The following is a 26,527-nucleotide window of genomic DNA, read 5'->3' on the forward strand; positions in this document are numbered from 1 at the left end:
ATTCCCCCTTAGATGATCTTAAACAGCCTCATGGTTTTAGTTTCATCTAAATGCTGATGAAATCCTGGGTTTTTCTTTCCAGCTCCAATATCTCTTCTAAAGTCAAATCAACTTCTGACTCAAATAGTCCACTTAAATATCTAGGAGATATCTCAAGATCAACATGCCTAAAACTGTATTCCTAGCCTCCTCACAACCATACACACACACACACACACACACACACACATACACAAATACAAGCCTTCTGAAGGCTGGGAATTTGTCTGTATTGCTAATTGACTGATATGATTAACAGCACTGGAGCACTGAAATGATCATGCAGACATTCTTTTTATGCCCCCCAAAGTCTCAAAAGATCAGCTAAAGTGATCCCTTTAAACAGGTAGATCAGGCCACGCCTCTGCTCCAAACCTTCCAGTGGCTTCCCATACTGTTCAGAAGAATCTAAGTTACAAAGACCCTACAAGGCTCTTCTCCAACTGGCCCCCCTTCACCGTTCCGACCCTGTCTCCTACTGCTTTTGTATCATCCCCACAACTCTTAGCCACACTAAGATGCCCCTCACCAAGCTAGGCAATCCGGCCCCTAAGGCCTTTGTACTCACTGCACTCTCTTCCTAGATGGTTCCTAAACTTCTAGATTTCCTAAACTTGTACCTTTACCTATTCACAAATGCCATGTCGGTGAAGACTAACTTGATTACCTCATTGAAAATTACAAGCCCCAACCTAGCTCCAGTAAGTTGCTTCCAATCCCCTTATGTGCTTCTGGGTTTATTCTCTCCCTTAGCATGGTTCACATTCTAACTTACTATATAATTTACTTAATTATAATGTTTACTTATATATCAGGCTTATTATTATTTTTTCCACTAAAATTTAAGCTTCCTGAGGGCTTGGAATTTGTCTGCTGCTGACTGACTGAAATCTTTCTTTGACAGCACCAGAATGAGAGCACACAATATGCTCTTACTAAATATGTGTTGAATTAACAGTATTTGTTAATTAATAATTTCATGTGTTGGGGCTGTCTTTTCTAGAAGAGAAAGAAACTATTTGCCTTACATGAAGAAAAATCACATTGTTTGGGAGAGTTTGAGGCAATATTGGCCGTGGAAAGGTCTAGTGCTATTGTTCATTTTCTACTCTCTTCTAAAGGGTGAAAATCACTACATGCAGAAGAACCAGACATAGAACAACACTAAGTCTGAGCAGGCAACAAACGCATACTAGGGAAATGGCAGACATTCTGTATCGTGGGAGGGGGAGAAACTAGGGGTGTAATAGGAGGGGAAAAGGTTTTTCTCTTCTCTTTTTTCTCCCTAGCAAACAGTATCTTAATGAGCCTTGACAATTACACACAAACACTTGAGGATCAAAAGAAGATTAATTAGTAGTGCTATTTAACACTCATTTCTCTCCCCCTTTACAGAAAATATAAAGTGTAATCTGAAAAGTCTCAAGCAGACCAACAGCTCTGTTTTAATTAATTAGCTAATAGAAATCAGCTTTCCGTTATACTGTCAGTCTCTTTTGTTTAAAAAGAAATGATCATGCAGACATTCTTTTTATGCCCAAAAACCCTCCTTAAAGAAGTTTTTTTAGGATGCCCTGGAATTTATAACTGCAAAGAAATAAATATTCTTAAACAGCCGAAGGTCTTGGAACACTGAAACAAAATGTGAATATGTATGTGTATCTTCCTAATACTGATTCCTTCATTTCAGGCAAACTTGCTTATAAATCAAAACAAATTTTAAGGCCAAACAATGAATCATCTGAAGCATAATTAAAAGCGGAGTTTGTGGAATAACATGAACAATAATGGAAAAGTAGTAAGATTACATTTAATAAAATGTGGCTATAGTGCCTATCAAAATTATGGAAGACAAAACTAAAACAATATTGAGAAATGTTTCTCAAAATTATTTAATACAAATAGCTTAATGAAACAGAATGCTGTTTCCTAGCATTTAAAAAAATTAAAACGACGTGCACCTGTCTCTCTACACTGACTAACACCTGGTTGTGTGAATGCCTTACCTGTTTGTAACCCCTTAACAATGGCTGCACTAGCACTCCTCCGTTCTCACACTTTCTAGTGGATTGACTGACGAAACTCCTAAGGTTTTAAAAAATGATTTCAAGATATTTAAATGCTACATGATGTGGGTGGAGCTAGAGAGTATTATACTCAGTGAAATAAGCAGAGAAAGACAAATATCATATGATTTCATTCATAGGTGGGAATTAAGAAACAAAACGGATGAACAGGGGGAGGGAAGTGTGAGGGGTGAACCATTAACTTAACTTATCTTATCTTAACTATAGAGAATACCCTGAGGGTTGCTGGAGAGGAGGTGGGGTGAGGGATGGGATGACAGGAGTTAAGGAGGGCACTCGTCACGCACCCTGGGTTTTACATGTAAGTGATGAATCACTAAATCCTACTCCTGAAACTAATATTCTACTACAATTCTAGATAACTAACTAGAATTTATGTCAAAACTTGAAACAAACAAGAAAGATATTTAAATGCTACTAGGTTATCAAAAACTTAAATCCCAGTCATTCAATTACTGACAGGAGCAAACATACTGAGATGGGCAGTCTAGTCCTCTCTTTGTAAAGGACACTGGAATGTGAGAGGAGTTTCTTGTGAAAATGTCATATGAAAATCTTCCATTAGCTAGCACTACAGTGGTAAGCATATTGCAGTAGGAAAATGTATCAAACTATTCAAACACCTTAAGTTTACACAATGTTATATGTCAATTATTTCTCAATAAATTTTTTTATTTTTGCAATTTTTTAAATTTTCGCTAAAGGAAAAAAAGAAAACCACTGGAGAGACTGAGAGGCAGTCTCAGACTGGAGAAAGGATGTGAGGGAAAATAGTATTGAACAAGTGAGGTAATAGCAAGACTCACAAAATCCTTTTCTTACAATCGAAGTCAGCCATTCTCATTTAGGTAACCAAGATAAATATTAAAATTAGATACTTGACATGGCTAGATAAACAAAATGAATACACATACATAGTTGAAAAATTTACAACCAATAACTGATATTTGCCCAAATGGAAAACAAGATGTGCGTGATGCAATTCTACCTTAGACCTCAGCATTTGGAGATAAAACCCCATTCATTATTAGAAATAGAAGAGCATATTACATAGGAGATTTTTTAAAAAACAAGGGTTACATCTACCAAATAGATTGAAATGACTCAAAATTATACTTCTTAAATATCCAACATTTGTAAAATATTGTTATCCTTACCTGCATATTTTCTCTACTAGTAAGAGGTTTTCCTGAGTCAAATGATTGAAATATCTGTCAATATATAATAGTTAACATTAGGAACAAAAACATCATTTTTATATGAAACTGTTACTGTGTTCTAAAAGTATTTTAAATATAATTTTTATTGTAAAAGCAATACTTCTTATTGAAAAAGTAAAAGTAGGGCGCCTGGGTGGCTCAGTGGGTTAAGCCGCTGCCTTCGGCTCAGGTCATGATCTCAGGGTCCTGGGATCGAGGCCCGCATCGGGCTCTCTGCTCAGCAAGGAGCCTGCTTCCTCCTCTTTCTCTGCCTGCCTCTCTGCCTGCTTGTGATCTCTCTCTGTCAAATAAATAAATAAAATCTTTAAAAAAAAAAAAAAAAGAAAAAGTAAAAGTAATACATGAAAGTATACGTAAAAAAATGTAATACTCTAGTCAGAAAACCAAGTGTAGAATAAAGAAGAAAGTAAAAATTATACATAAGTCAACATCTTTTAGGTTGTCAGTGTTAATATTTTGATGTCTTTACTACCAATTTCTTTTTGACATATTCTAAATTTATATATATATGTGTTTGTATTCCTTTTCATTAAACATTATATCATACTCATTTTCCATGCTATTAAGTCATTTGTAAACCTCAGTTTTATAGCTAGGTAATATTCTATCCTATGAATGAAGCAGAATAACTTAACTCCTTTCCTTTTGTTAGACATCAAGGCAGACTAATTCTGATTTCTATTCTGCCATTCAGCCCTAGTTTAAGTAACACGGGTAGCTATTTTGCCTGTATTTCTAATGATCCTCTTTGGATTGATTCCTGGAAGCACAATTGCTGAGTCATAAGAGTATTATCACTTAGAAGAATCTTTGCCAGTTTGAGATAAAATCAAATTACTTTTCAGAGTAACTCTTTTTGTGGTTCTTTTTGTTTTTTGAGAATGACCTGTTGTATGTTTGGCTCTAAATACAATGTCACATTAGGAAACATTCCATTTTTTCACCACAAAAGATGGATCATCGAACAGGGTGCATTCCTTTTGGTATGGAAGGTCTTTTTTTGAAGATGTCAATACTGATGCCCCACCCATTACCCCTTGGTCACCTGGAAATCACCAGCAGCTTCTGTGAATAGGATATTCACATATGGACAGTACCCTACTTAAAGTACCTATATGTCTTTGCTTGAGGGTTTTCTGTGGCCACAAAAGTGTTCAGAAGAGGCTGGAAGTGCAGGGAATAAGGCATTCCAATAAGCACAAGATTGTTCCCCCGGTCTCTCTGAGGGCCCCACTGTCCATGCAGGGACCTCATTAGTGCTCTGCAACGGTTCTCCTCCCTTCCTATCTGACTTACCCACGCACTCACCATTCTCCTTGGAATCACCTCCCAAATATACCGCTTGTTTCGCAGTTCCTTATCTTAGGACCTGAGGGTTTTGAGGGACCTCTAAACCAAGATATCACATACAGCTCTTACTAGAATAAAGTGTTGGCAAGTGTTACATTTTTCCCCATCTTTTGAAGATATTTTGCATCTTCTCTAATCCATTGAAAAGTAAATAACTGAATCTGGGGGAAGACCTTTGGTGATATAATTGGAAGAGAATTGATGATTGGACTTTAGATTTGGTGATAAGAGCAGAATCCCATTATGAGTATCATGTTAAGAGATAGAGTTTCTTAAAAATTTCACTACTGTGAAAAGTCCAGTAGTAATCTATAAGACTTTTTCAGTTACTTCTTTTTCAACTAAAATCTAATTAATTAATCCTTTCTTTAAACAACTAGCCCCCAGCCTAATAACTTTGGCACTTACTTTAATTATAAACCCTGAATGTGTTTCCTCTTTTAATTATATTTTTTAAATTCCCAAGTGAAGCTAGAAAGTTTCAAATTAACTTTGAGAACACAAAATTTAAAGTCTCAATCCATTGAAAGACCTATACTTTTCTCTTATGAAGACTGGTTAATAAAGTGAAGTTTGGAATTTACCTGTAAAAATTACAAAACAATAACAAAAATAACAAAATAATAAATACAAAAATAACAAAAACAAACACCAAAAAAACCACAAAAAACTCTCTCTTGTTTCTCATTTTACCCCACAGGCTTCTCTTTCCTTCTCATTTTCCTGGGCTCTAAATATGGATGACCCTAAGATTTAGTCCTCTGACTTCTGTTTTTCTCTTTCTGCTCCAGCTGATTTCATCCAGTCCCTTGATTTTAAACCTCTAACCCAATGCTCCCAAATTTACTAGGATCCAACTCCTCCAGGGAGATCACTTTTCGCTCCTTCCACCACTATTACCCCAATGATTGCCACGTCTCACTCAGATTATTTGCCAAGACCTTCTACCTGGTTTTCCTATTAAACCCATGTTCATCCACGGTCTATTCTCCAAACATCAAGCAAAGTGGTCCTTTGACTAGTAATCTCTATCCTGTCATTCCTCTGCCCAAAACCCTATGAGGTTTTCCATTTTATTTAGAATAAACACTGGTTCCTCACCAAGCCCTGAGGTCCTACAGGACCATAACTCTTGCGTCCTGCTGTCTGCTCCTCCTCTCTATTTTACTGGTATCACTTGGCCTCCTTGGTTTTTCTCAACCACATTTTGCAGGCATCTCCCCTCAAGACCTTTATCCTTGCACTTCTTCCTAGTTGGAAGGTTTTTCCCTCAAATCTTTCACCCTCAAAACTCCCTTACTAGAGAGACTTCCCAAACCACTTTGAATAAAACTCACTGCCCTGGTCATTCTCTATCCCCTCAGCTCAGCCTGACTGTCCCTCATGATACATCATCACCTGACCTATTTATGAGCTTAATAGGTTTATCGTTTGTCTTCTTCACTGGGCTGTCCGCAAGTAACATGCTCCCAGGAAGGCAATAACTCCATTTATCTTTTTACTGGTTGAACCCCATGGTTAAAATAGTGCCTGTATTTAGTAAGCACTCGATAAAATATTTAAATGAGTTAAATATAGTTTTAATAACAAAATGCAAATTATTTACAACAGGGAAAGGCTGTTGGCTGAGAAGCAAGCACGAAAATACTGTTAATTTAACCCAGGTGAAAAGATGAGTTAGTTCATGCCAAAAAAAATGAGCAAAAAACCAACTGACTCTTTTCTCTCTAGATAGATACAGAAAGAGATAGAGATGGGGATGTATATACATACACATACACACACAGTTGCTATTGCCTACTTAGGCTTATCTCTCGATAACCTCACACTTATCCTGGTACAACAAATTATAATGCTGTAGCAGTCATACTGAGCATTAAGGAATGACATTTCAGGGGAATACACTGAAGTAATGAGTGCAATGTATGTATATTTAATGTCAGCTTATACAAGTTATTTTCAAGACTAATAGCCTATTTCCCAACTTCTTCTAGGCCTTCCAAATTTGAATCCCCCCAGTAAGTACTGTGTCTGTCAGTGTCACTCCTCACACATAACAGCTTCCCCAGGAAACTGACTTGTTACCTCCTATTTCCTTTACTGCTGGATCACAAGGGTCCAAACGTCTGCAAGATCACACAGTGATTCTCATGAAACCCAAAACAAGAAAATAAAAGCTCCCTCTGATTTAAATATAAATGCCAGTATTCATTTTCAAGGATGTTTCAATGATCTCATTTATAAATATAATTTGAACAATGCATGTTTAACACTCTAGTATAAAATTATATAAATCAAAATATCCAAATAAAACATGAGAAGAGACCGTTTTTGACAAACAACATTAACCAGAAATTATCAGATCAGATGCCCAAATCTAAGAGGTAGTGGCTGATAGGTCCACTGAGACCATCTGTAACACAGAGACAGAATTCCATTATAAAAACGGACTCCAGTGCTGTACTGCCCCACATGACATCCTTCCCTTGCAAACGAATGAAACCTTGTAAGAGCCTACTGTTAGCTAACAACCAGGCTTAACAAAGAAGTCTACAGCACCAGAGACTTATAAATACACTCTTGTGGAAGCATTCCCTAAATCTGAGGAATGTTGCCTTCAAAAAGTAAAGAAATGGCTTTGAATCAGAGCAGAAGATTTACCTTTACTTTTCCAGGATGCTTACAGCCAGAGGGTACCAAGGAAGGCATGTTTTTTCCATAAAAAATCTGGGATATCTCATAAAAGGCTTCAGAAAAAAATCCTAAATCTGTAAGAACCTGAATCTTTAAAGGAAAGGGGGAAAAATGAGATTTTTAAATTACAAAATCCATTTTACTTACAAAATAATAATTTTAGAGAAAAATCATCAGCTTTCTGAGATCCAAAATTTCTGCTTAACATAATTGGTAATGCCTTATAAATTAATGCTTAGTAAACACAGTAGATTGAGATGTATGTGTTTGTGTGTAAGCCAGTTTACATGTGCAACAGACCAAAAAGCTAATAAACAACAGCAGGCAACTGTTCGTAACAACGGACATTTGTCAGTCGTGGCTTACTTCATCAGAGCAAACACAAAAACATGACAGGCATTGAAGAGTTAAAAAAAAAATGATTGAATTTATTTTTTTGTTCCCATGGTGAACTATGGTTAAAAAGAAAAACAAAACAAAAATACTCCTGATGTTCTCTAATACTCTGAGGAAAGTCAAACAAACCAGGAGATGAACTCTGGGATGTATCAACACAGAGACAAATATTCATTTGTCATCCATAATTAATGTGCTCTGTCAGTTTTAAAGACATATCCTTAAAGTTAATCAGTTGGCAACTATAAATTGTACATGGGTTATTTTGAATATTATCCAGCAGGACTTTCAATCAGGAAATTATGGGAAGAAAAGTTCCTGAACAAAAGTCATTCATTCATTCGATGTGTTTATTGGGCACTTCCTATGCACCAAGCCCTCTTGGATGTTACATCCCTTCGCAATGTGTATTGAGCTAATTTAAGTGATACACAAAGATATACACAGTATTATAAGGGATAAAGGGTACGGACAAAAATGCTACTTTCAGTGCTCCAGTCAAGAAGGACTTCTCTGAAGAAGATATTCCAGAGAAAATTGGGAAATGACATGAAAGAGAGACACGTGAAAATCTGCTGAACCATCTCAAATAAATGTCATGCAGCAGCAGAAGCAGCTGGGGGGTCTTTAGGTGCTCAAGAAATAGCCTGTGTGGCAGGAGTATAGGGAGATTGGGGGAAGAGGGTTAGGAGGAAGTTATGAATGGTGGCCTGTAGACCAAACTGGGAACTTGGAATTTTAGTCTCTGTGTGATAAGAAGTTATTGGAGAGTTTTGAACAGGGCAGGTCCCTAACCTGACTTACGTTTTGAAAACTCCAGTGACTGTTGAGAATAGAGAAAGGCAAATTGTACAAACAGGAAATAAAATACAAAATGGACAAAGATCATATATATATATGATCTTCACACATACACACAAAGATCATATATATATATGATCTTCACACATACACACATACCCATACACTTAGTATCTCTTTTCCTTTAAGTACTACCAGAGGAATCTTATGAGTATCTAAATTTTAAAGAAATAAAAAGAGGCTTAGTAAATTAGGGGGAAATAGGAAGCATAAAAGGTTAAGAGAATATTTTCACCGCAGAAGGGAAAACTATCTACTCAGTTGCACACTTTGGTTCTTGCCTAAAACATCTTGGGTTCTAACCTCCCTAGGGCCATATAATATCCAAGCAGGCATTAGGAGTCAGTCATAGGAGCTCTTTTAGACTTCTAGATGAACATTTTCTCATTATCCCATGTAGGAGATAATGAGGTTTATCTCCACTGATCTTGGTGGTGAGACGCCTGTGCACGAACTACCTGTAACCTCTAAGGCTACCTCTGTGTCAGTTTATCATACTAATCTGGCCATTTGAAAAAGCAGTGGTGATAACAATGAACATGTATTTTCAGAAATGACCAACAGCATGAACATAAACAAGCCAGATGGAAAAAAGAACTACCCTTAAATCAACCTTTCACTTGCACAAATACAAAACCATCAGTACCCTTCCCAGGAATGCTGGATATGTTGAGACTAATAAATCTTTCAAGACGTTGGCAGTTCTAAAGTGAAGCTGGACTGGCTGGTCATAAAGAGGTCTTAAAGCTTTCCCTGAAAGACACTAGCACCCAACAGAAACTTAACAGCATGATCTATTGCTGTTTGACTTGTCAGAAAGCATTGTTTGCTGCTCCCCGGCTCTGACTTTTCTCTCTTCCCACCCCCTGACCCCAGTTTACTTCAGAAAGGTCAGGTAAACTCTGCTCAAACAGGCTGTCATTTCTTCCTCTGGGTGATGCATCAGTTGCCCTTTTTCATTGCTTCTGTCAAAACCCTGGTCAGGTGTTTCTGTTCTGCTATTGCCAATAAGATTCCACTGCTGACTCATTCTGCTCCTGACATTGTTGCCAAGATACATCCAATCATGTCCTTTTTCTGACCAAGATTTTGCAATTCATCCCAACTCTCAACCCAAGGCTGCCGACTGGAGTCCACAGTTCTTCGTTGGCTTCTAAGCTACTTTAGCACAGAAAGTTGCCAAATGTTAACAATCCAATAAAACACAGTCATTTAAACAAAAACTTTGTTTCAGATTATATCTTTCAGTGCCTCTCTGGATCCCCTTCTGACATGTTACTAATGGCCACTGCAACACTTCCATGCTTCTCCTGCCTCTAAATGACAGACCAGAATAATAGGGCCACCCAATTCTGATTCCATAATCTCTTCATTTCTCTCACTGCTCAGCCTCCTCATTATGCCTTAGTTTGGAATTCAGGACTGGCCCCCACTGCTCATGGACATCGTGGACCACAACACGGATCTCTGGTATTCTCTTATTACATCCTCCCTCCTCAAAACCTCCTCCTTCTCTGGCTTCGCAGAACCACCCCTGCCTCCCACCCCAACAAGTCCATACTGTCTCATCTCTATATGCTTCACACTATTACCTGCCAAGAATGTTCCCTTCTTCCTCTCTCCTGCTCAGTTAGTTCTTTCTTCACCAAATCTTACCTACTTAGTAAAACCAAGAGGTCCAAAGCCACTTGCCCTCTTTCAGACTCCAGGAGATAGTGCTCATCATACTCATTTGGAAATGATCAAGGGGCAGATGCATATGTTATTATCTTGTGTATATGTCCTGCCTCTCTCCCCTTATTTTCATTTCCTTATAAGCAATGACCATGGGTTACCTTTCTTTGATTAGAGTTACAAACATGGTGCTTTTACATAGGAGATGCTCAACAAATGTTGTTTTAGAGGTAAAGCAATAAATGTCTACGAAGTTATCTTTTAGGTTAGTTCCCACTAAAGACTAAGGAAAGTGTAGACAGTAGGCACTGATAAATGTCTATAGGTTTAAAATTCAATTCAATAATTAATGACTGAGTATTGTATATGAATTTATTACTCAGTATACAATAGGGAAATAAAAGATGAAAAAAAAAATCAGGCCCTAACCTCAGGAATTCTGCAATCTTGAACAGAGCACTGTTTTTAAAATAGAGAGAAAAAAGTTATATGCAGCTTTTCAAAAGGTGTTATTGGAAATCAAAAGCAGGAAAACTCTTAAGAGTTCAGTAAGTCAGAGAGAGTGATCCAGACATTTTCACAGCTGATAATTATTTATCCTGAGTTAAAATATATCCTCTTAATAGTTAGCGTCAGAATTCCTCTTAGGGAAGGTACTGTATTTATTTAGAAATATAATGTTATGAACTCTTTGGTCCTGAAATCATAGGCCCAAGGGCAGGGTCCAGGTAGAGAGGAATTCAAAGGGAAGTCTAATTTCCCCTCATAAGAAAATAAAAAAGATTTGTGGAAGAAGTGTATAAGGTATTTCCAAAAAAGGATAAGGAGGGTTAAACCAGTGATGCAATGGAGCCTCTTCCTCCCAATTTGCAAGAGGAGGCTGCACATATCTTGTCCCGATTCCACATTCAGTAATGCCTGGTTGGTAGGCTGAAGTCAGCTATAGTGGGAATATTTGCACCATGGAAACTGAAAGTGCTACAAATCAGGGTTTTTTTTTAGAGTGATGTGTGAAACACTTACCAGCACACAGCTGATTAAGCCATGGGATGGGAGGCAAAAGCATGAGATATTGGCTGAGAAATATTTTAAGCCCAGAGATGCCAGATATTCTATTTTAAATTGTTTGCATTGCCTCAACTTATATTTTCCTGTGTTCCAAATTTTCACTAAATCCAGTATAAAAATAAAAGCCTTGGGCGAATGTGTTGTGTATGTTTATGTGTACATGAGTGAGCATGAGAGTTTGTGTGTGTGTGTGTGTGTATGTGTGTGTGTGTGTGTATAGAATGTGGATTAGGACTGAATTCCATATTCAAGATGAGAAGGTGCAGAACAGGGAGAAAATCTGCTCAATGTTGAGATGATCCATGTACAAAATGAATTCAACAGAGTGAAAGACTGTGACCTTGGCTAACTAGGAAAAGGGCAGAGAAAATGAGGCACTCAAGGTTCCCAGTCCGCATGGGGCTCAAGTCAACCGCACAAGGATCTTGAAGGCAGAGAGCCTATCCTGACTTCTAGGTTACAGAATTAGTTGTAATCCAGAATCTGTGTGTTTTGTCACTTCAACTGTCTGTACAATGAAAACTTCTCACATATTATGATATACATAAAGATCCTTCGCAAAACGTTCAAAGAAACTTCAGAAAACAGACTCATTAGTTTCTACCAGGAAATCAATACTCCAGAAGTGGTGATTTCCAGGCTGAATGATGTTGGACGAGCCTTGTTCCCACATGTAGCTGTTCCCATGCATAGCCCAAGCATAAAATGAGCCAGCTTGCTCTCATATGTTATTATAATAATGGGCATTTTTAAAAATATCAGCATACCATATTATTATAAGCTTATTATTACGAGTATTGGAACCAAATTAATTTATGACCGTATCTTTACAGTCCAGGAATATCAAACATCTTAAAAGTTTGTCACATACCTTGAGGATCCTAGCTTCTAGATTTCTGATCAGGTCTTGGCAAATTCCAGAAACAAAATATTGGTACAGTGCAAGTAGAGGCAGAACCTACCAATGGTTTAAAAAAAAAAAATTTTAACTTAAAACATGTTTTATCAAGTTAATAACCTAATAATAAAATGTAGCCAAATATTAATGTGGGGGGTGTTATATAAAACAGCAGTTAAATTTGCCATGGTAAGAGACTATACTATTTGGCTAAGTGAAATGATCTTCCTAGAATATGCTCCATAATTCTGTAAGAATTTGAAAATAGCACCAGGGCAACTTGTAGATGCCACCTGGTGTCCAAAACCTAGGTTTCAAATCTCTTTAAGCATGGAAAAGTGGAAATCCAATCAATAATCTTCTTTGAAAAAAATTAACTTAACATATATGTATGAATCATTGAGGCTTATAGAAACATTCTAGCAAATGAGCTACCAAATAACTGCAAAATTTAAAGCAAAGGAACTGCCACCCGTGTCACCTGCTCACTCATCTCAATGGCAGCTGCTATTCGTCTTCAACTGGAATAGCTCTATCAGCAAGAATATTTATAACATGCCCATTATGCTGAATGACAACAAAATCTAACAATCTTGCTTTCACAGAGCATGTATTCTATTGATTACCCAAGTTTACTCTTCACATAATATTTTTATTTTCTTAGAATTAACCCCAAAGTTCAACTCCTCTCGAAATCTCATGGATATGGGTGAAAGCTTACAAACTATCCATATTTCAGTTGATCCAACCACTGTCTGACCTGAGTTAGGTGTTGAGGGAACAGGTGTTTGCCTAGACTTCTGAACAGCTACTGATCTCAACTGAAAACCCAAGCTTTTTTCCTACAACTCGGCCCTTGCCTGCTAAAGGGAGATAGAGCAAGGAGGAATATTGGGATTTCCCATTATTTAGCAAACTATTTCCCATGATCCCACAGCAGTGGGTCTCCTAGCAAGATCTGTACGTGACAGCAGTCTCCTTACCCACTGGACTTCTTCCAGAGGGTGGTGTAATACAAAATAGAAACTGTTTACATCTTGCAAGTTCAGCTAAGGAACCTCTAATTGTCAGTCAACTGGCAGCTGCTGATAGCAACAGCTTTTTAAATGGTTTAGAACTGGTCTTAAGTGATTTCAAACATAATACATTTTTCTACAATTATGCACTACAAACATAACACAATATCTTTTTTCTACAATTAATGCAGCACAAAACAATAAGAGTTGGCTATTACCTTTGAGATTGTTTCATTTCTTTAGTGAGAAATAAAAACACACTACTTTATTGCTGCCAATTGCTCAATTATTCAGAAAAATGTTCTCAATTTCTTAAGCTTCAGAGAAAAAAGTTTCATTTCTTTTCCAGTGCAGTGATATGTATTATATATGAATATGACTAGGCAGCTAAAGGTTACCCAGGGGATAGAACTATTCTAAATCCAGAAATGAATCCCCTTAACAATGAAAGGAGTACCATTTTGTTATCTTTTTCCTAATAAACAATTTCTTGCCAAATATGCCAAGTGTTAAAAGCATTTATCAATCTCTTCACTTTAACACATGGCTTTATAATTTAACGACTCATATCAAGGGACAATAAATCTTTTCACTATAAGGAGAGAGAGTGAATTTAGGACAAGAGAATAGAAAACAAACAATGTATGAGGGGGAAAAAGAAAGTAGATATGAAAATTATAGAATAAAAGGAAAGAACTAAAAAAAAAAAGATTAGGTATTAAGAAGCAAACATAGTGGGGGGAGCGATACAATTGTAGAAGAAACAGCATATAGGAAGAAAATAGGAAAAATAAAGGAGAAAAATACAAAATGACCAACAGATAGAGCATACTGGTTTATTTTTTAAATGCAACCAGCTTCAAATTTATGACATATACTGTGAATTATTTCCCCAAAGGAAGAGAACTGCATGAGGTTTAGAATGACCTCAGATATTAAGAAGTATTTGCCTTTTATGTCACAGTTTGAATCTGTTGTTCACTTAGAACAGGGAGAAGACAAGAGACACAAAGGAATTTATCTCAACAAAGAAATACTCTCATAGTTTGTGTACTGATATGACCTGCATGACTTAGTACACTGAGTTACATGTGCACTAGATTCCTCTGTTTGAGACCAGTGAAATATTCTAATCAATCTTCCCAACTGTCTAAAGAAGGAGGAAAAATAATAAATAGAGTAAAAAGGGAACAAAATCAAACAGACATTGACTTTATATCCAAAATGCAGTGCAAATAATGATGTCAAAGAAGAAATATTAATTAATATATTTTATTTTGCAGTACAAGTAAGAATCCTGAGTCTGGAATTTAAGAGTTACACAAGACCAACCAAGAGGACATTAACAAAATTTGAAAGGTTTAAGGTAGGAGGCAAAAATACCGCAGTGAATTAAGATTTGTTGATTTTACAAATGACTTACTATAAGATTTTGCTTAGCATAGTGCAGTTCACGTATAACGTAATACAGACTTGCGACTACAGAGCAAATGTCAGCCCTGTATCTGTCTGAGAAGAGCTCGATGCCTGGGAGAAGCTGAGTGATCTCATACTGAGCGTAGCAACGTTCAGCTTTGGGATGTGGAAGTGTGGTTCTAAGCAAACCCTGAAAATGAGAACAGGTGAAATGAGAAGCTATAAATTGCATTTGCAACACTGACACAAAACAATAAGTATATGCATTTTCATGAAGTGCTTAACACATGCTTGGCACACTGTGCCTTGAATAAATGGTACTTATCATTAATATTATCATCATTATAGTCCCAAATGTTTCCATCACTCAAGATGGGCCTTTTAAATTCCATGGTAGTTGGATATTTACTATCTTCAGAAGAAATAATCATTATATTATCATTTGTTGGGGTTAATTTTGTGTTGGACACTATTGGTAAATTCTTTATAAATACTGCCTCATTTAATCCTCATTTAACCTACCTCTAGGAGGAAGGATTATTACCTCACAAATGTTATAATTGAGGCTCACACAATTTATATAAGGTGACACGGCTAATGGTGGAAGAAAGAAGATTCAAAATCACATATATTTAAATAAAAAAAAATCTATTCTCTTCCCACTTATACCAATAAGTATAGGAGATAACAAATGATTTCAGAAGTCTAAATCCAACAGGGTTAATTCTGAATTTTTAACTGAATTAAGTAAAACGATGAGTTGTTTAATTTTGCCAATATTTCTTAGGTAATTTATATGACCAACACTGTATTCAATGTTGGGAAACAAAATTGATACACAAAATCAAATTTTATATTTAGGAGTGTTTCTGATGTTATCCTAAATAATTAACATTAACTGATGACATGCATTATGAAGTTATTTTAATGTAAATATCAGAAAATAATTTTAATCAGATTCCTCATTATGAATATGACTAGGCACCTGCTCTAAAATACTATGCAGTTGTACCTGCTCTAAAATACTATGCAGTTGTTTACATTTTTAATTTTACAAATCTGTTTTAAAATCATAAAAAATTAAGATTTAAAAAATAAATCTTACCAGCTTTTAAGTATAATTAATACTAAAAAACTATGCCCATAGTAAGCAAAAATTTAATTTTTTAAATTGCTTTTTTTAAAAAACAATAGCATTATCTTCAAGAACAAGCAGTATCAGACAGTCGAGAATGCAATATAGGGAGTCAATATCCGATTATCATTCCCTTTGCACTCTTGCCTCTTCTACCTCCTCTCTTTAAAGCACAGGCAAGAGGTGTATGAAACATAAAAAAACTGAAAAGTGTGGCCTTACATTCAGAAAAGGCTTTCCAGAGAGCTTTTCTTTCTTTTTTTTTAATTTTTTTATTAACATATAATGTATTATTAGCCCCAGAGGTACAGGTCTATGACTCGCCAGGTTTACACACTGCACAGCACTCACCATAGCACATACCCTCCCCAATATCCATAACCCCACGACCCTCTCCCTACCTCCCTCCCCTTGCAACCCTCAGTTTGTTTTGTGAGATTAAGAGCCTCTTATGGTTTGTCTCCCTCCAGATCCCATCTTGTTTCATTTATTCTTTTCCTACCCCCCATCCCCCCACGTTGCATCTCCACTTCCAAAATCTATAAAGAACTTATAATCAATTTCTTTTATGATGAGAAATGTTTGGGTTCCTATCAAGAATGTGAAGGGTCTGAGATTTTCTTCTACTTTCATGCCAGCTTTTTAGCTTTCAACAGTTTTATGGCTGATTCTGGCAGGAAGCATAATATTCCTGGATCCAGAGAGCTTTTCTATCTAGATTTCATAAGCTATTAGATGCCTCTGATATACAGAACACGGGTGTCCACCCTTCAAGGTAAACAGAACCTTTAGTACATTGCAAAGGCCCCTGGCTACATCCCTGTATCTCAAAGTGTCTTGTATTTCAGATTAAAGCTCTTTTCTTCTTCAATGAAGTCAAACCAAAATTCTAGGAGCTGCCAATACTCTACTTTTGTAGTCTTCAGCTTATTTTCTTGCTTTCATTATATGGTATACTTCACATTGTACAGTTAAGCAAAACTTTACTTATAGAGATGAGGTAACCTAAGGCCACCATTTGGAGTCAAACAGACTGGCTTCACAGCTCATTAGCAACACAGTCTTACTAACGATGAGACTCAGTTTCCTGATCTGCAAAATTCCTTCCAGAGTCTGAAGGAGAAAAATTCTGCTGAATATTCAAGGTGAAAATGCTACCTTCAGCTAGGGAAGGAAAGATGGATTCGTGATATCTCATCAAGGTCCATGCTATCTTCCTACCAGTGAGTTTTTTGACTATGATAAGCCACTGCACTTTCTTTTTTTTTGGACCAAATGGTGACTAGTCAGAAGATATAAAGTGTTACCTGAAAGAGTAATGCAGACAAAATGCAACAGTTGGTTCTCTTGTCAACCTCCGAGATCATAATAAATCTAAATAAGTATAACAAAAAGAAATGGATTCATAGACAATTTTCCAATAATACTTTTATACAACTTATCTCTAATACTCATAGGTTTTCCAAAATTAAAATAGACTTTGTGATTCTAAAAGAGCTATACATTTATGGAAGATCTAGAACACAGGAAAAAAACTTAAAAAACAAAATGAAATATCACCAATAAGCCTACCACCTAAACATGATTACTGGTAACATTTTGGCTAATGTCCTTCTAGATTACTTTCCATATAGAGAAGTTTTTTTAATTTCTCTATAGATCAAGATGCTATGCATGTTTTTGCCCACCACACCCTATAGATAAGCTAAAATTATACCTAGAAAGGTGAAAGAAACCTGTACCTCTACTCCTTCCATACTTCTTAAATTTCTCACATTATTCAAATCTCTAAAATATCTGTCAGTGCTAACTAGGTATAAGACACGGTGACATTGATCTATGTGCCTGTTTTTGTGCCATATTTTCTTGCGGACAACAGCTTTCTAATAGAGCTTGAAGTCCGGAATTGTGTTGTTCCCAACTTTGGTTTTCTTTTCCAACATTCCTTTGACTATTCCGAGTCTTTTCTGGTTCCATATAAATTTTAGGATTATTTGTTCCAGCTCTGTGTAAAAAGTTGATGATATTTTGACAGTGATTGCAGTAAATGTATAGACTGCTCTAGGAAGCATAGACATTTTAACAATATTTGTTCTTCCAATCCATCAGCAAGGAGTGTTTTTTTTTCCATTTCTTTGTGTCTTCCTCAATTTCTTTCATGAGTATTCTATAGTTTTCTGAGTACACACTTTTGTTTGGTTTATTCCTAGGTATCTTATGGTTTTTGGTGCAATTGTAAATAGGCCTAACTCTTTAATTTCTCTTTCTGTCTCATTTTTAGTGTATAGAAATGAAACCGATTTCTGGGCATTGATTTTATATCCTGCCACCTTGCTGAATTCCTGTATGAGTTCTAGTAATTTTGAGTGGAGTCTTTGGGATTTTCCACATGAAGTATCATTTCATCTGTGAAGAGTGAGAGTTTGACTTCCTTGCCAATTTGAATGCTTTTCATTTCTTTTTGTTGCCTGATTGCTGAGGCTAGGACTTCTAGTACTATGCTGAACAAAACTAGCAAGAATGGGCATCACTGTTGTGTTCCTGACCTTAGGGGAAAAGCTCTAAGCTTTCCCCAATGAGAATGATATTTGCTATCGACTTTTCATACATGGCTTTCATGATATGTCTTTTATTGAGGTATGTTCCCTCTATCCGTACACTGTGAAAAGTTTTAATCAAGAAAGGATGCTATATTTTGTCAAGTGCTTGTTCTGCATTAATTGAGAGGAACATATTGTTCTTATTCTTTCTTTTATTAATGTGATGTATCATGTTGATTGATCTGCAGATGTTGAACCACCCTAGCAGCCCAGGAATAAATCCTCCTTGGTCATGGTGAGTAATCCTTTTAATGTATTGTTGGCTTCTATTGGCTAGTATCCTGGTGAGAATTTTGGCATCCATCTTCATTAGGAATACTGGTCTATAATTCTTCAGGTGGGTTCTTTGTCTGGTTTGGAATCAAGGTAATTCCGGCTTCATAGAATGAGTTGGAAGTTCTCCTTCCACTTCTATTTTTTGAAAAAGCTTCAGAAGAATAGGTATTAGTTCTTCTTTAAATATTTGGCAGAAGCTTGGCGCAGTGGCAGTACTGTAGCCAATGAGGTTTACCTGAGGCACAATTATTGCTAATTAAATGTTAGGTAGAATTCCCCTGGAAGTCATCTGGCCCTGGACTCTAGTTTGATGGGAATTTTTGATTACTGCTTCAATTTTCTTGCTGGTTATGGGTCCGTTTAGGTTTTCTACTTCTTCCTATTTCAGTTTCAGTAGTTTGTATGTTTCTAGGGATGCATTCATTTCTTCCAGATTGCACAATTTGTTGGCATATACTTGTTCATAATGTGTTCTTATAATTGTTTGTATTTCTTCAGTATTGGTTGTAATCTCTCCTCTTTCATTCATGTTTTTATTTATTTGGGTCCTTTCTCTTTTCTTTATGATAAGTCTGGCCAGGGGTTTATCAATATTACTAATTCTTTCAAAGAACAAATTCCTAGTTTCATTGATATGTTCTACTGCTCTTTTGGTTTCTATTTCATTGATTTCTGCTCAAATCTTTATTAATACTCTTCTACTCCTGGGTTTAGGATTTATTTGCTGTTCATTTGCCAGCTCCCTTGGTGTAAAGTTAGGTTGTAAAATTGATACCTCCTTGTTTCTTGAGAAAGGCTTGTATTGCTATACAATACACAAAAATAGACTAAAAATGGATGAGGGACCTAACTGTGTGACAAGAATCCATCAAAATCCTAGAGGAGAACACAGGTAGCAACCTCTGTGACCTCAGCTGCAGCAACCTCTTGCTAGATACAAAACAAAGGCAAAAATGAACTTCATCAAGATAAAAAGCTTCTGCACAGCAAAAGAAAGATAAAACTAAAAGACAATGGACAAAATGGGAGAAGATACTGGCAAATGTTTTATCGGATAAAGAGCTAGTATCCAAAATCTATAAAAAAAACTTATCAAACTCAACATCCAAAGAACAAATAATTCTATCAAGAATTGGGCAGAAGATAGAAACAGACAATTCTGCAAAGAAGACATACAAATAGCCAACAGATAGATGAAAAAATGCTCCATGTCACTTGGCATCAGGAAAATACAGATAAAAACCACAATGAGGTACCACCTCACATTGATCAGAATGGCTAAAACTAACAAGTCAGGAAATGATAGATGTTGCCAAGGATGTGGAGAAAGGGGAACCCTCTTATACTGTTGGTGGGAATGCAAGCTGGAATGCTACTCTGGAAAACAGTACAGAAGTTCCTCAAAAACGTAAAAACAGAGCTACCTAAGACCCAGCTATTGCACTACTAGGAATTTACTCTAAAGATACAAATGTAGTGATCTGAAGGGGCACCTGCACCCTAATGTTTATAGTAACAATATCCACAATAGCCAAAGTATGGAAAGAGCTGAGATGTCGATCAACAGATAAATGGATAAAGAAGAGTACACACACACACACACACACACACACACACAAGAACACTACTCAGCCATCAGAAAAAAGAAATCTTGCCATTTGCAATGATGTGGATGGAACTAGAGGGTATTATGCTAAGCTAAACACATCAATCAGAGAAAGACAATTATCATATGATCTCACTCATATGTGAAATTTAAGAAACAGAACAGAGGATCATAGGGAAAGAGAAGGAAAAACAAAACAAGATGAAATCAGAGAGGGAAACAAACCATAAGAGACTCTTAATCATAGGAAACAAACTGAGGATTGCTGGAGGGGAGGAGGGGGGATGTGGTAACTGGGTGATGGACATTAAGGAGGGTATTAATGTAATGAGCCCTGGGTATTATATAAGATGGATGAATCACTGACCTCTACCTCTGAAACTAACAATACATTATATATTAACTAATTAATTTTAAATTTTAAAGAATTTTCAAAAAATAATTTTAAAAAATCCAGTAAGTTTAAAAGAAGAAGAAAAAGACACTGTGACAGACTTTCACATATGTTAAGTGTAGTAGGCTGAATAATACACAAAGATACCCCTATACTAGTACCCCAAACCTATGAATATGTTGCTTTACATGGCAAAAAAGAAAAAAAAAAGACTTCAGATGTGATTAAAATTAAGGTTAGGTTCAATGTAATCACAATGGTCCTTATGAAAGAAAGGCAGGGGAGTCAGTAAGAGAAGGAGAGATGAACACAGAAGCAGAGGTCAGGGAGAGAGAAAGAGGAAGAAAACAGGCTTTTGATCCCAAAGACAGAACACGGAGCTATGAGCTGAGGAATGCAGGAGACCTCCAGAAGTTGGAAAAGACCAGGAAGAAGATTCTTCCTTAAAGCCTTCAGAGGACAGCACAACCCTGCCAAGGCACTGATTTTAGGACTTTTGACCCCCAAAACTGTAAGAGAATAAGTCCATGTTATTTTAAGCCACGAATTTTGTGGTAATTTGTTACAGAACTAGTAAACTAATCAGCATGCGTTATGACCTAAATTATGTCCCCCCTTTTCCAAATTCATATGTTGGGGTCCTAACCCCCAATAATGTCAGAATGTGACTAGGATAGGGCCTATAAAGAGGTTATTAGGTTATAATGAGGTCACTAGGCTAGGCCCTAATCTGATATGACTGACATCCTTGTAAGAAGACATTAGGACATAGGCACATTTGGAGGGAAGACCATGTAAGGACACGGCAAGAAGACAGCCATCTACAAGCCAAGAGGCCTCAAAAGAAACCAAACCTGCGGATGCCCTGATCTAAGAATTTAAGCCTCCAAAACTGTGAGACAATAAATTCCCTACAAACTGGTCATTTGTTATGGCAACTCTAGCAAACTAATATAGTATGTCATGTAATTCTTGCCGCCAAGATTTACAGTTTACAGATGAGAACACCGAGGCTCAGAGAGAATGAGCAGTGAGCCAAGGGTCCCAGAGTTAGTAGGAGGTCCTTGCATTAGATCCAGGTTGGCCTGCCTCTACACCATTATTCTTGATCTCATACCAACCGTTTACTCACTCATTCATTCATTCCACAAGTAGTAATCAAATGCCAACTCCATGCCAGACACTCAGGATACACTAGTGAACAAGCAAAGATCTGTGCTTACGTGAGGCCCACATTCCAGGAGTATGGGGAGAGGATATGGCCACAGATAACAAACATCACAAATAAGTAAACTGGATAGTTTTGTATGATATGGACAAAGCTGTCCAAGAATCCCATGCATCTGAGGCATGGCGCTCCACATGGCACAGTGGGCCCCCACAAAGGAAGCTCACTCCATTGCCACACTCACTGTGCTATCTTTGCTGATATGACTGCTCCTTGCAAACATCCCCAAATGCCAACTCTTGACAGAAATTCCTCACTATAATCTTTGGAACCTGGAGATGAATTGGTGAGTGAGGTACCAAACTCTTTCCACGTATACAGCACATTTTCTTTTTTGAATATGTCATCAAGAGCTTGACACCAACATCTAAAAGCAGCCCTGAAAGAGAAACAGAGCATCAAGCAGCATGTTTTCCATAGTCCATGTTATTAAATCTATCTTCCAAAAGGGGAAGCAAATGCACTGAAAAAGTATTTTAATTAAAATATTAGAGAATCAATCTATACTATTTACTTCTCATAACTATTTCTCTTAGGTAGCATTTGGTGAATAAAATGTAGTAATGGAATATTTTTGAAGAACTAAAATTTATGAAAGACAACTTTTTCATAATACTTAAAAATGCTTTCGAACAAACAACCAAAAATCATTTGCCCTTGTTCCACGGACTCCTAAAAATCTACCTTTTCTTTTCGGCAAAGACGAGAAGGCTTCCGAGTTCATGCAATGCCTGAACTTTAAGACTTCTTTGATGGCTGACTTGGAGAACATCTGTATTTTAATCAAGTAGAAGAACAAATGTCAGTACCTAGAAAGTATCTTCCTCATTCTCTCAAGACGATTTAAACTGCATTTATTTCTTAATTTTGTAGATAAGCAAACTTCAAGCTAATACTGTCTTCCCAGGTCTCCTGATACATATGCAGAAAGAGCAAATGATACTCTACCTGAACATAGTGGAAAAAGAGATTGGATCTGAGAGAGAGGAAATGTGGAGAGAGCGGAGTAAGAGTCAGGCTGGGGGAAGTGGTGTTGAAGAGAAATTCAGAAAAGCCATGCTAGGGAGAACAGGTGAGGTGTATACGGACATGACATGGGGTTTTGTGGTGTTTTCTTTTTTTTTTTATAGTTTTCTTCGGACTGTGGAGAAGGAGAGAGTGGTAGGCTTATGGAGGCATCTGAATGCCTAGTGGAGAAATGTGGATGCTATTCTATAGCAGATGGGAAGCCTCGAAGTATTTGTTTTTAAGCAGGGATGGGACAAGATCACAGTTTATCAGATTTTTCCTTTACCCAAATGCAAAAAAAGCACATCTTTAATATCATCCGATTTTTTTTTTTTTGGTTTTCTGATAAATGTATAAATTCAGAGATGTCTAGAAAAAAAACAGAACAAAACTAACCAACAAGGCAGTGGTTTATAATGAGGGCAGTCCTGACTCCTACAGGGTATTTTAGAAAAGTAAGGAAGCTTTTGTTAGGTGTCACAATGGTGCATCTCCTGGCATTTTGTCAGTGAAGACCAGAGATACTGGATGGCCTGTAACACACAGAAGCTTCCTCCACAGTGAAGAAAAAGGTGAGAAACCAGTTTATAATTGTCTGAGTCTAAACTCTACTTTCATTTTACATATAAATGGGGCATTTTTGCATGTTTTCAAGAAATGCAACCATTCGCTGTAGTGCTTTATTGTGTACTGTATCTAGATTTGCCATTTTAGAAAAACACTGTCACAAAAATTAAAAGCGCTGATAGTACTTGCATCACGAATACAATAAAGCTGTTTCGGTCTGTATTTGTAGCTATAACATTCTTGGTGATTCAGCACACAGGATATGAGCATCTGATTGCTTCACTAGACTTTCCAGTACCTGAGCACTTAAGTGCCACAAGTAGATTGTTTTGTTATAAAATAATATTATTTAGCCTTTATTTTATATTTAGTGTATTAAATTGTATTTATTGCATTAAATATTTTTTATTTTATATTTATTGATTAAATAATGTGTGTAGAGGGGTGCCTGGGTGGCTCAGTGGGTTAAAGCGTCTGCCTTTGGCTCATGTCATGATCCTGGGGTCCTGGGATCGAGCCCCTCATCGGGTTCTCTGCTCAGCGGGGAGCCTGCTTCCCTTCCTCTTGCTGCCTGCCTCTCTGCCTACTTGTGATCTCTGTCAAATAAATAAATAAAATCTTTAATAAATAAATAAATACATAAATAATGTGTATAGAGAGACTATATTAAATATGCATTTTGTTTCAGGGAGTAAAGGGGGATTATTAAATGTCTGTTACTACAAAAAAAAAAAAGTAAAAGAGGGGATGGGCGCCTGGGTGGCTCAGTCAGCTAAGTGGCTGCCTTCGGCTCAGGTCATGATCCCAGGATCCTAGGATTGAGTCCCACATTGGGCTCCTTGCTCCGCAGGAAGCCTGCTTCTCCCTCACCCTCTGCCTGCTATTCCCCCTGCTTAGGCTCACTCTCTCTCTCAAATAAATAAATAAAATCTTTAAAAAAAAAAATTAAAAAATAAAAATAAAAAAGGGGGATTTACGGTCTACCATCTGGATTGAGTATATACTGCTGAATTTGGAGAAAAGCCAAATCAAACAGAAAGACAAGGAATGTGGGATCAGCTAGGGCAGAGCAAAAGAACACAACAGTGGCCACATTCCAACAAGGGGTTCACAGATTCATTCAAAGGAGGATAAGCAGAAGAGGGGCCTAGAACCTTGCCATGCTGACAGCCCAGGCTGGGAGAGTGGAGAATGGGAGGGGCTGGATGTCTTTTGTCCCAACACTGCTGTCGCACTGCCTACAAGATTCTATCTTCAAGCTCTTTCATCTGACTTTTCAAGGTGGCATTTCAGGCCCAAACGCAATGCAACATTTTGTACAAGATCCTCCTGAAAATGAATATATAATGAAGGACTCTTACCAATAGTTTCATAATAAGAGGAAATTACGAGTCCCAGCTGCGAAGAGGGAAGTTTACTTTTCTCCACTGAACTGAAAACTCTGAAGTGCTCCTGAGAGAGGTTGGGGGGTGTTGGCATATGCATCTCTTCTGTCCCCAGGCAAAATTCCACCTTTCCAGTAGTAAATTTCAAATTGTTTATTCCTCCTTTGTCTCCTAAATTCATGGGGAAAAAAGAAATTTATTTACTTTTTTTTAGAGAGAGAGAGAGTGCACGAGAGCAAGCAGGGGTGGGGGAGGGCAAAGGAAGGAAGAATCTTGAGCAGGTTCCACGACAGATGTGGAGCCCGACACGGGGCTCTATTTCCCAACCCTGAGATCATGACCTGAGCCAAAAATCATCACTTGGATGCTTAACCAACTGAGCCGCTAAGGCACCCCCAAAAAGAAATTTAAAAAGGAGACAGAGAGGAAGATGACGAGGAGGGAAAAACGTAGCCGAAATAAACAAGGAGGAAAAAAAGAAAAATTCTGTGTAGAGCTGAGATTTCTTTGCAGTTTGAGGGACACTGTTTCCTTAAATTGAGTATCTAATATCATTTCTGAGGAGCTCAGGTATGTGTGGATGGGCTCTCTACCTGTTATTTCATAAAAAACACTACAGAGGGGCACTGTGCCAGAAAGTGCTGTTGAGATAATGCTTTGCTTCTCGTGGGGATTGCTTAAAGTTACATGGTTTGGGTTTGCTTTTTTTTTTTTTTTGAGGGCTTCCAACAGTAAGATGTTAGTCTGCCTCTGGGGCAGAGACCTCTGGGATAGAAGCAACACACAGTTAGTTCTGACCTAAGGGGGGGAAGTGGGAAAGATTCGCTCTCTTTATAAGATCAGAGAACACACAAGAAAGAAAGGGAGACTATTCTAGAGGAAGTAGTCAAAAACTGCAGAGGAAGAGGAGCTAATGTGGAGTTTGAAGTCTGCAGCCCAAGGACTGGGAATAAACTGCTGAAAATACTTTAACACCAAGTGAGATTCAGGGTGAACCAATGTAATCCAAATTATATTTGCTTTTTTTATTCATGCCCTTAACCATTATTAATATATGCCATAATCGAAAGAAGTTTAAACATAACATACAGAGCTAATTTAATGTAATGTGAGTCTATAGGCAATACAACCAAAATCTGTGGGTTTGTGGCATAGCAAGTACGATTTGGGGGTAAGTAGTAGGGTCAGCAACAACAACAAATACACACATACATACATATACACACATAAATAAAATTTCTGTCAGTGATTGAAAAAACAAGATTTGAGTAAATTTCTGAAAGATCAGTTCACTGAATATTAGCATCTTAGGTTGACGTTTAAATCTATTTTTAATAACTTGAAAATATAAAAATTTTAGGTTTTTTAAGTTTATTCTTTAAGCTTATTTTTATTATTCCAATAAATTTGAATAGCAAGGATCATAAACATATATTAGGATTTTAAACAAATTTTTAATGACCCAAACATACGTAAGTCAAGATTTTCCCCACCTAAAATTATTGCCACTTAACCACTCAAAGCCCTGCTTTGATTGAGTTCACTAATCAATAAATGTTGAGAAAGGAGAAAACAAATAAATGTGATGTAACCAATGATAGTGAATATC

General features: G+C 37.0%; 1 protein-coding gene and 1 pseudogene across 1 annotated transcript in view; one reads left to right on the plus strand and one right to left on the minus strand.

Annotated features, from left to right (window-relative positions):
- Positions 1–26,527, minus strand: part of CFAP54 (cilia and flagella associated protein 54) — a 303,235-nt gene that overhangs the window by 100,296 nt on the left and 176,412 nt on the right. Inside the window, exons 41-48 of the mRNA XM_004748490.3 lie at positions 24,895–25,089; positions 22,643–22,730; positions 22,143–22,337; positions 17,162–17,228; positions 14,727–14,909; positions 12,261–12,347; positions 7,358–7,480; positions 3,284–3,337 (exon numbers count right to left, since the gene is read on the minus strand). Coding sequence (XP_004748547.1) covers positions 3,284–3,337; positions 7,358–7,480; positions 12,261–12,347; positions 14,727–14,909; positions 17,162–17,228; positions 22,143–22,337; positions 22,643–22,730; positions 24,895–25,089 — 992 coding nt within the window. The remainder of the gene's footprint in view (positions 1–3,283; positions 3,338–7,357; positions 7,481–12,260; positions 12,348–14,726; positions 14,910–17,161; positions 17,229–22,142; positions 22,338–22,642; positions 22,731–24,894; positions 25,090–26,527) is intronic.
- On the plus strand, positions 18,926–19,077 carry LOC123393300 (annotated as a pseudogene).

The sequence above is a fragment of the Mustela putorius genome, unplaced genomic scaffold (genome assembly GCF_011764305.1).
Source record: "Mustela putorius furo isolate JIRA1106 unplaced genomic scaffold, ASM1176430v1.1 tig00000788_pilon_pilon_pilon, whole genome shotgun sequence".
Classification (NCBI taxonomy): domain Eukaryota; kingdom Metazoa; phylum Chordata; class Mammalia; order Carnivora; family Mustelidae; genus Mustela; species Mustela putorius.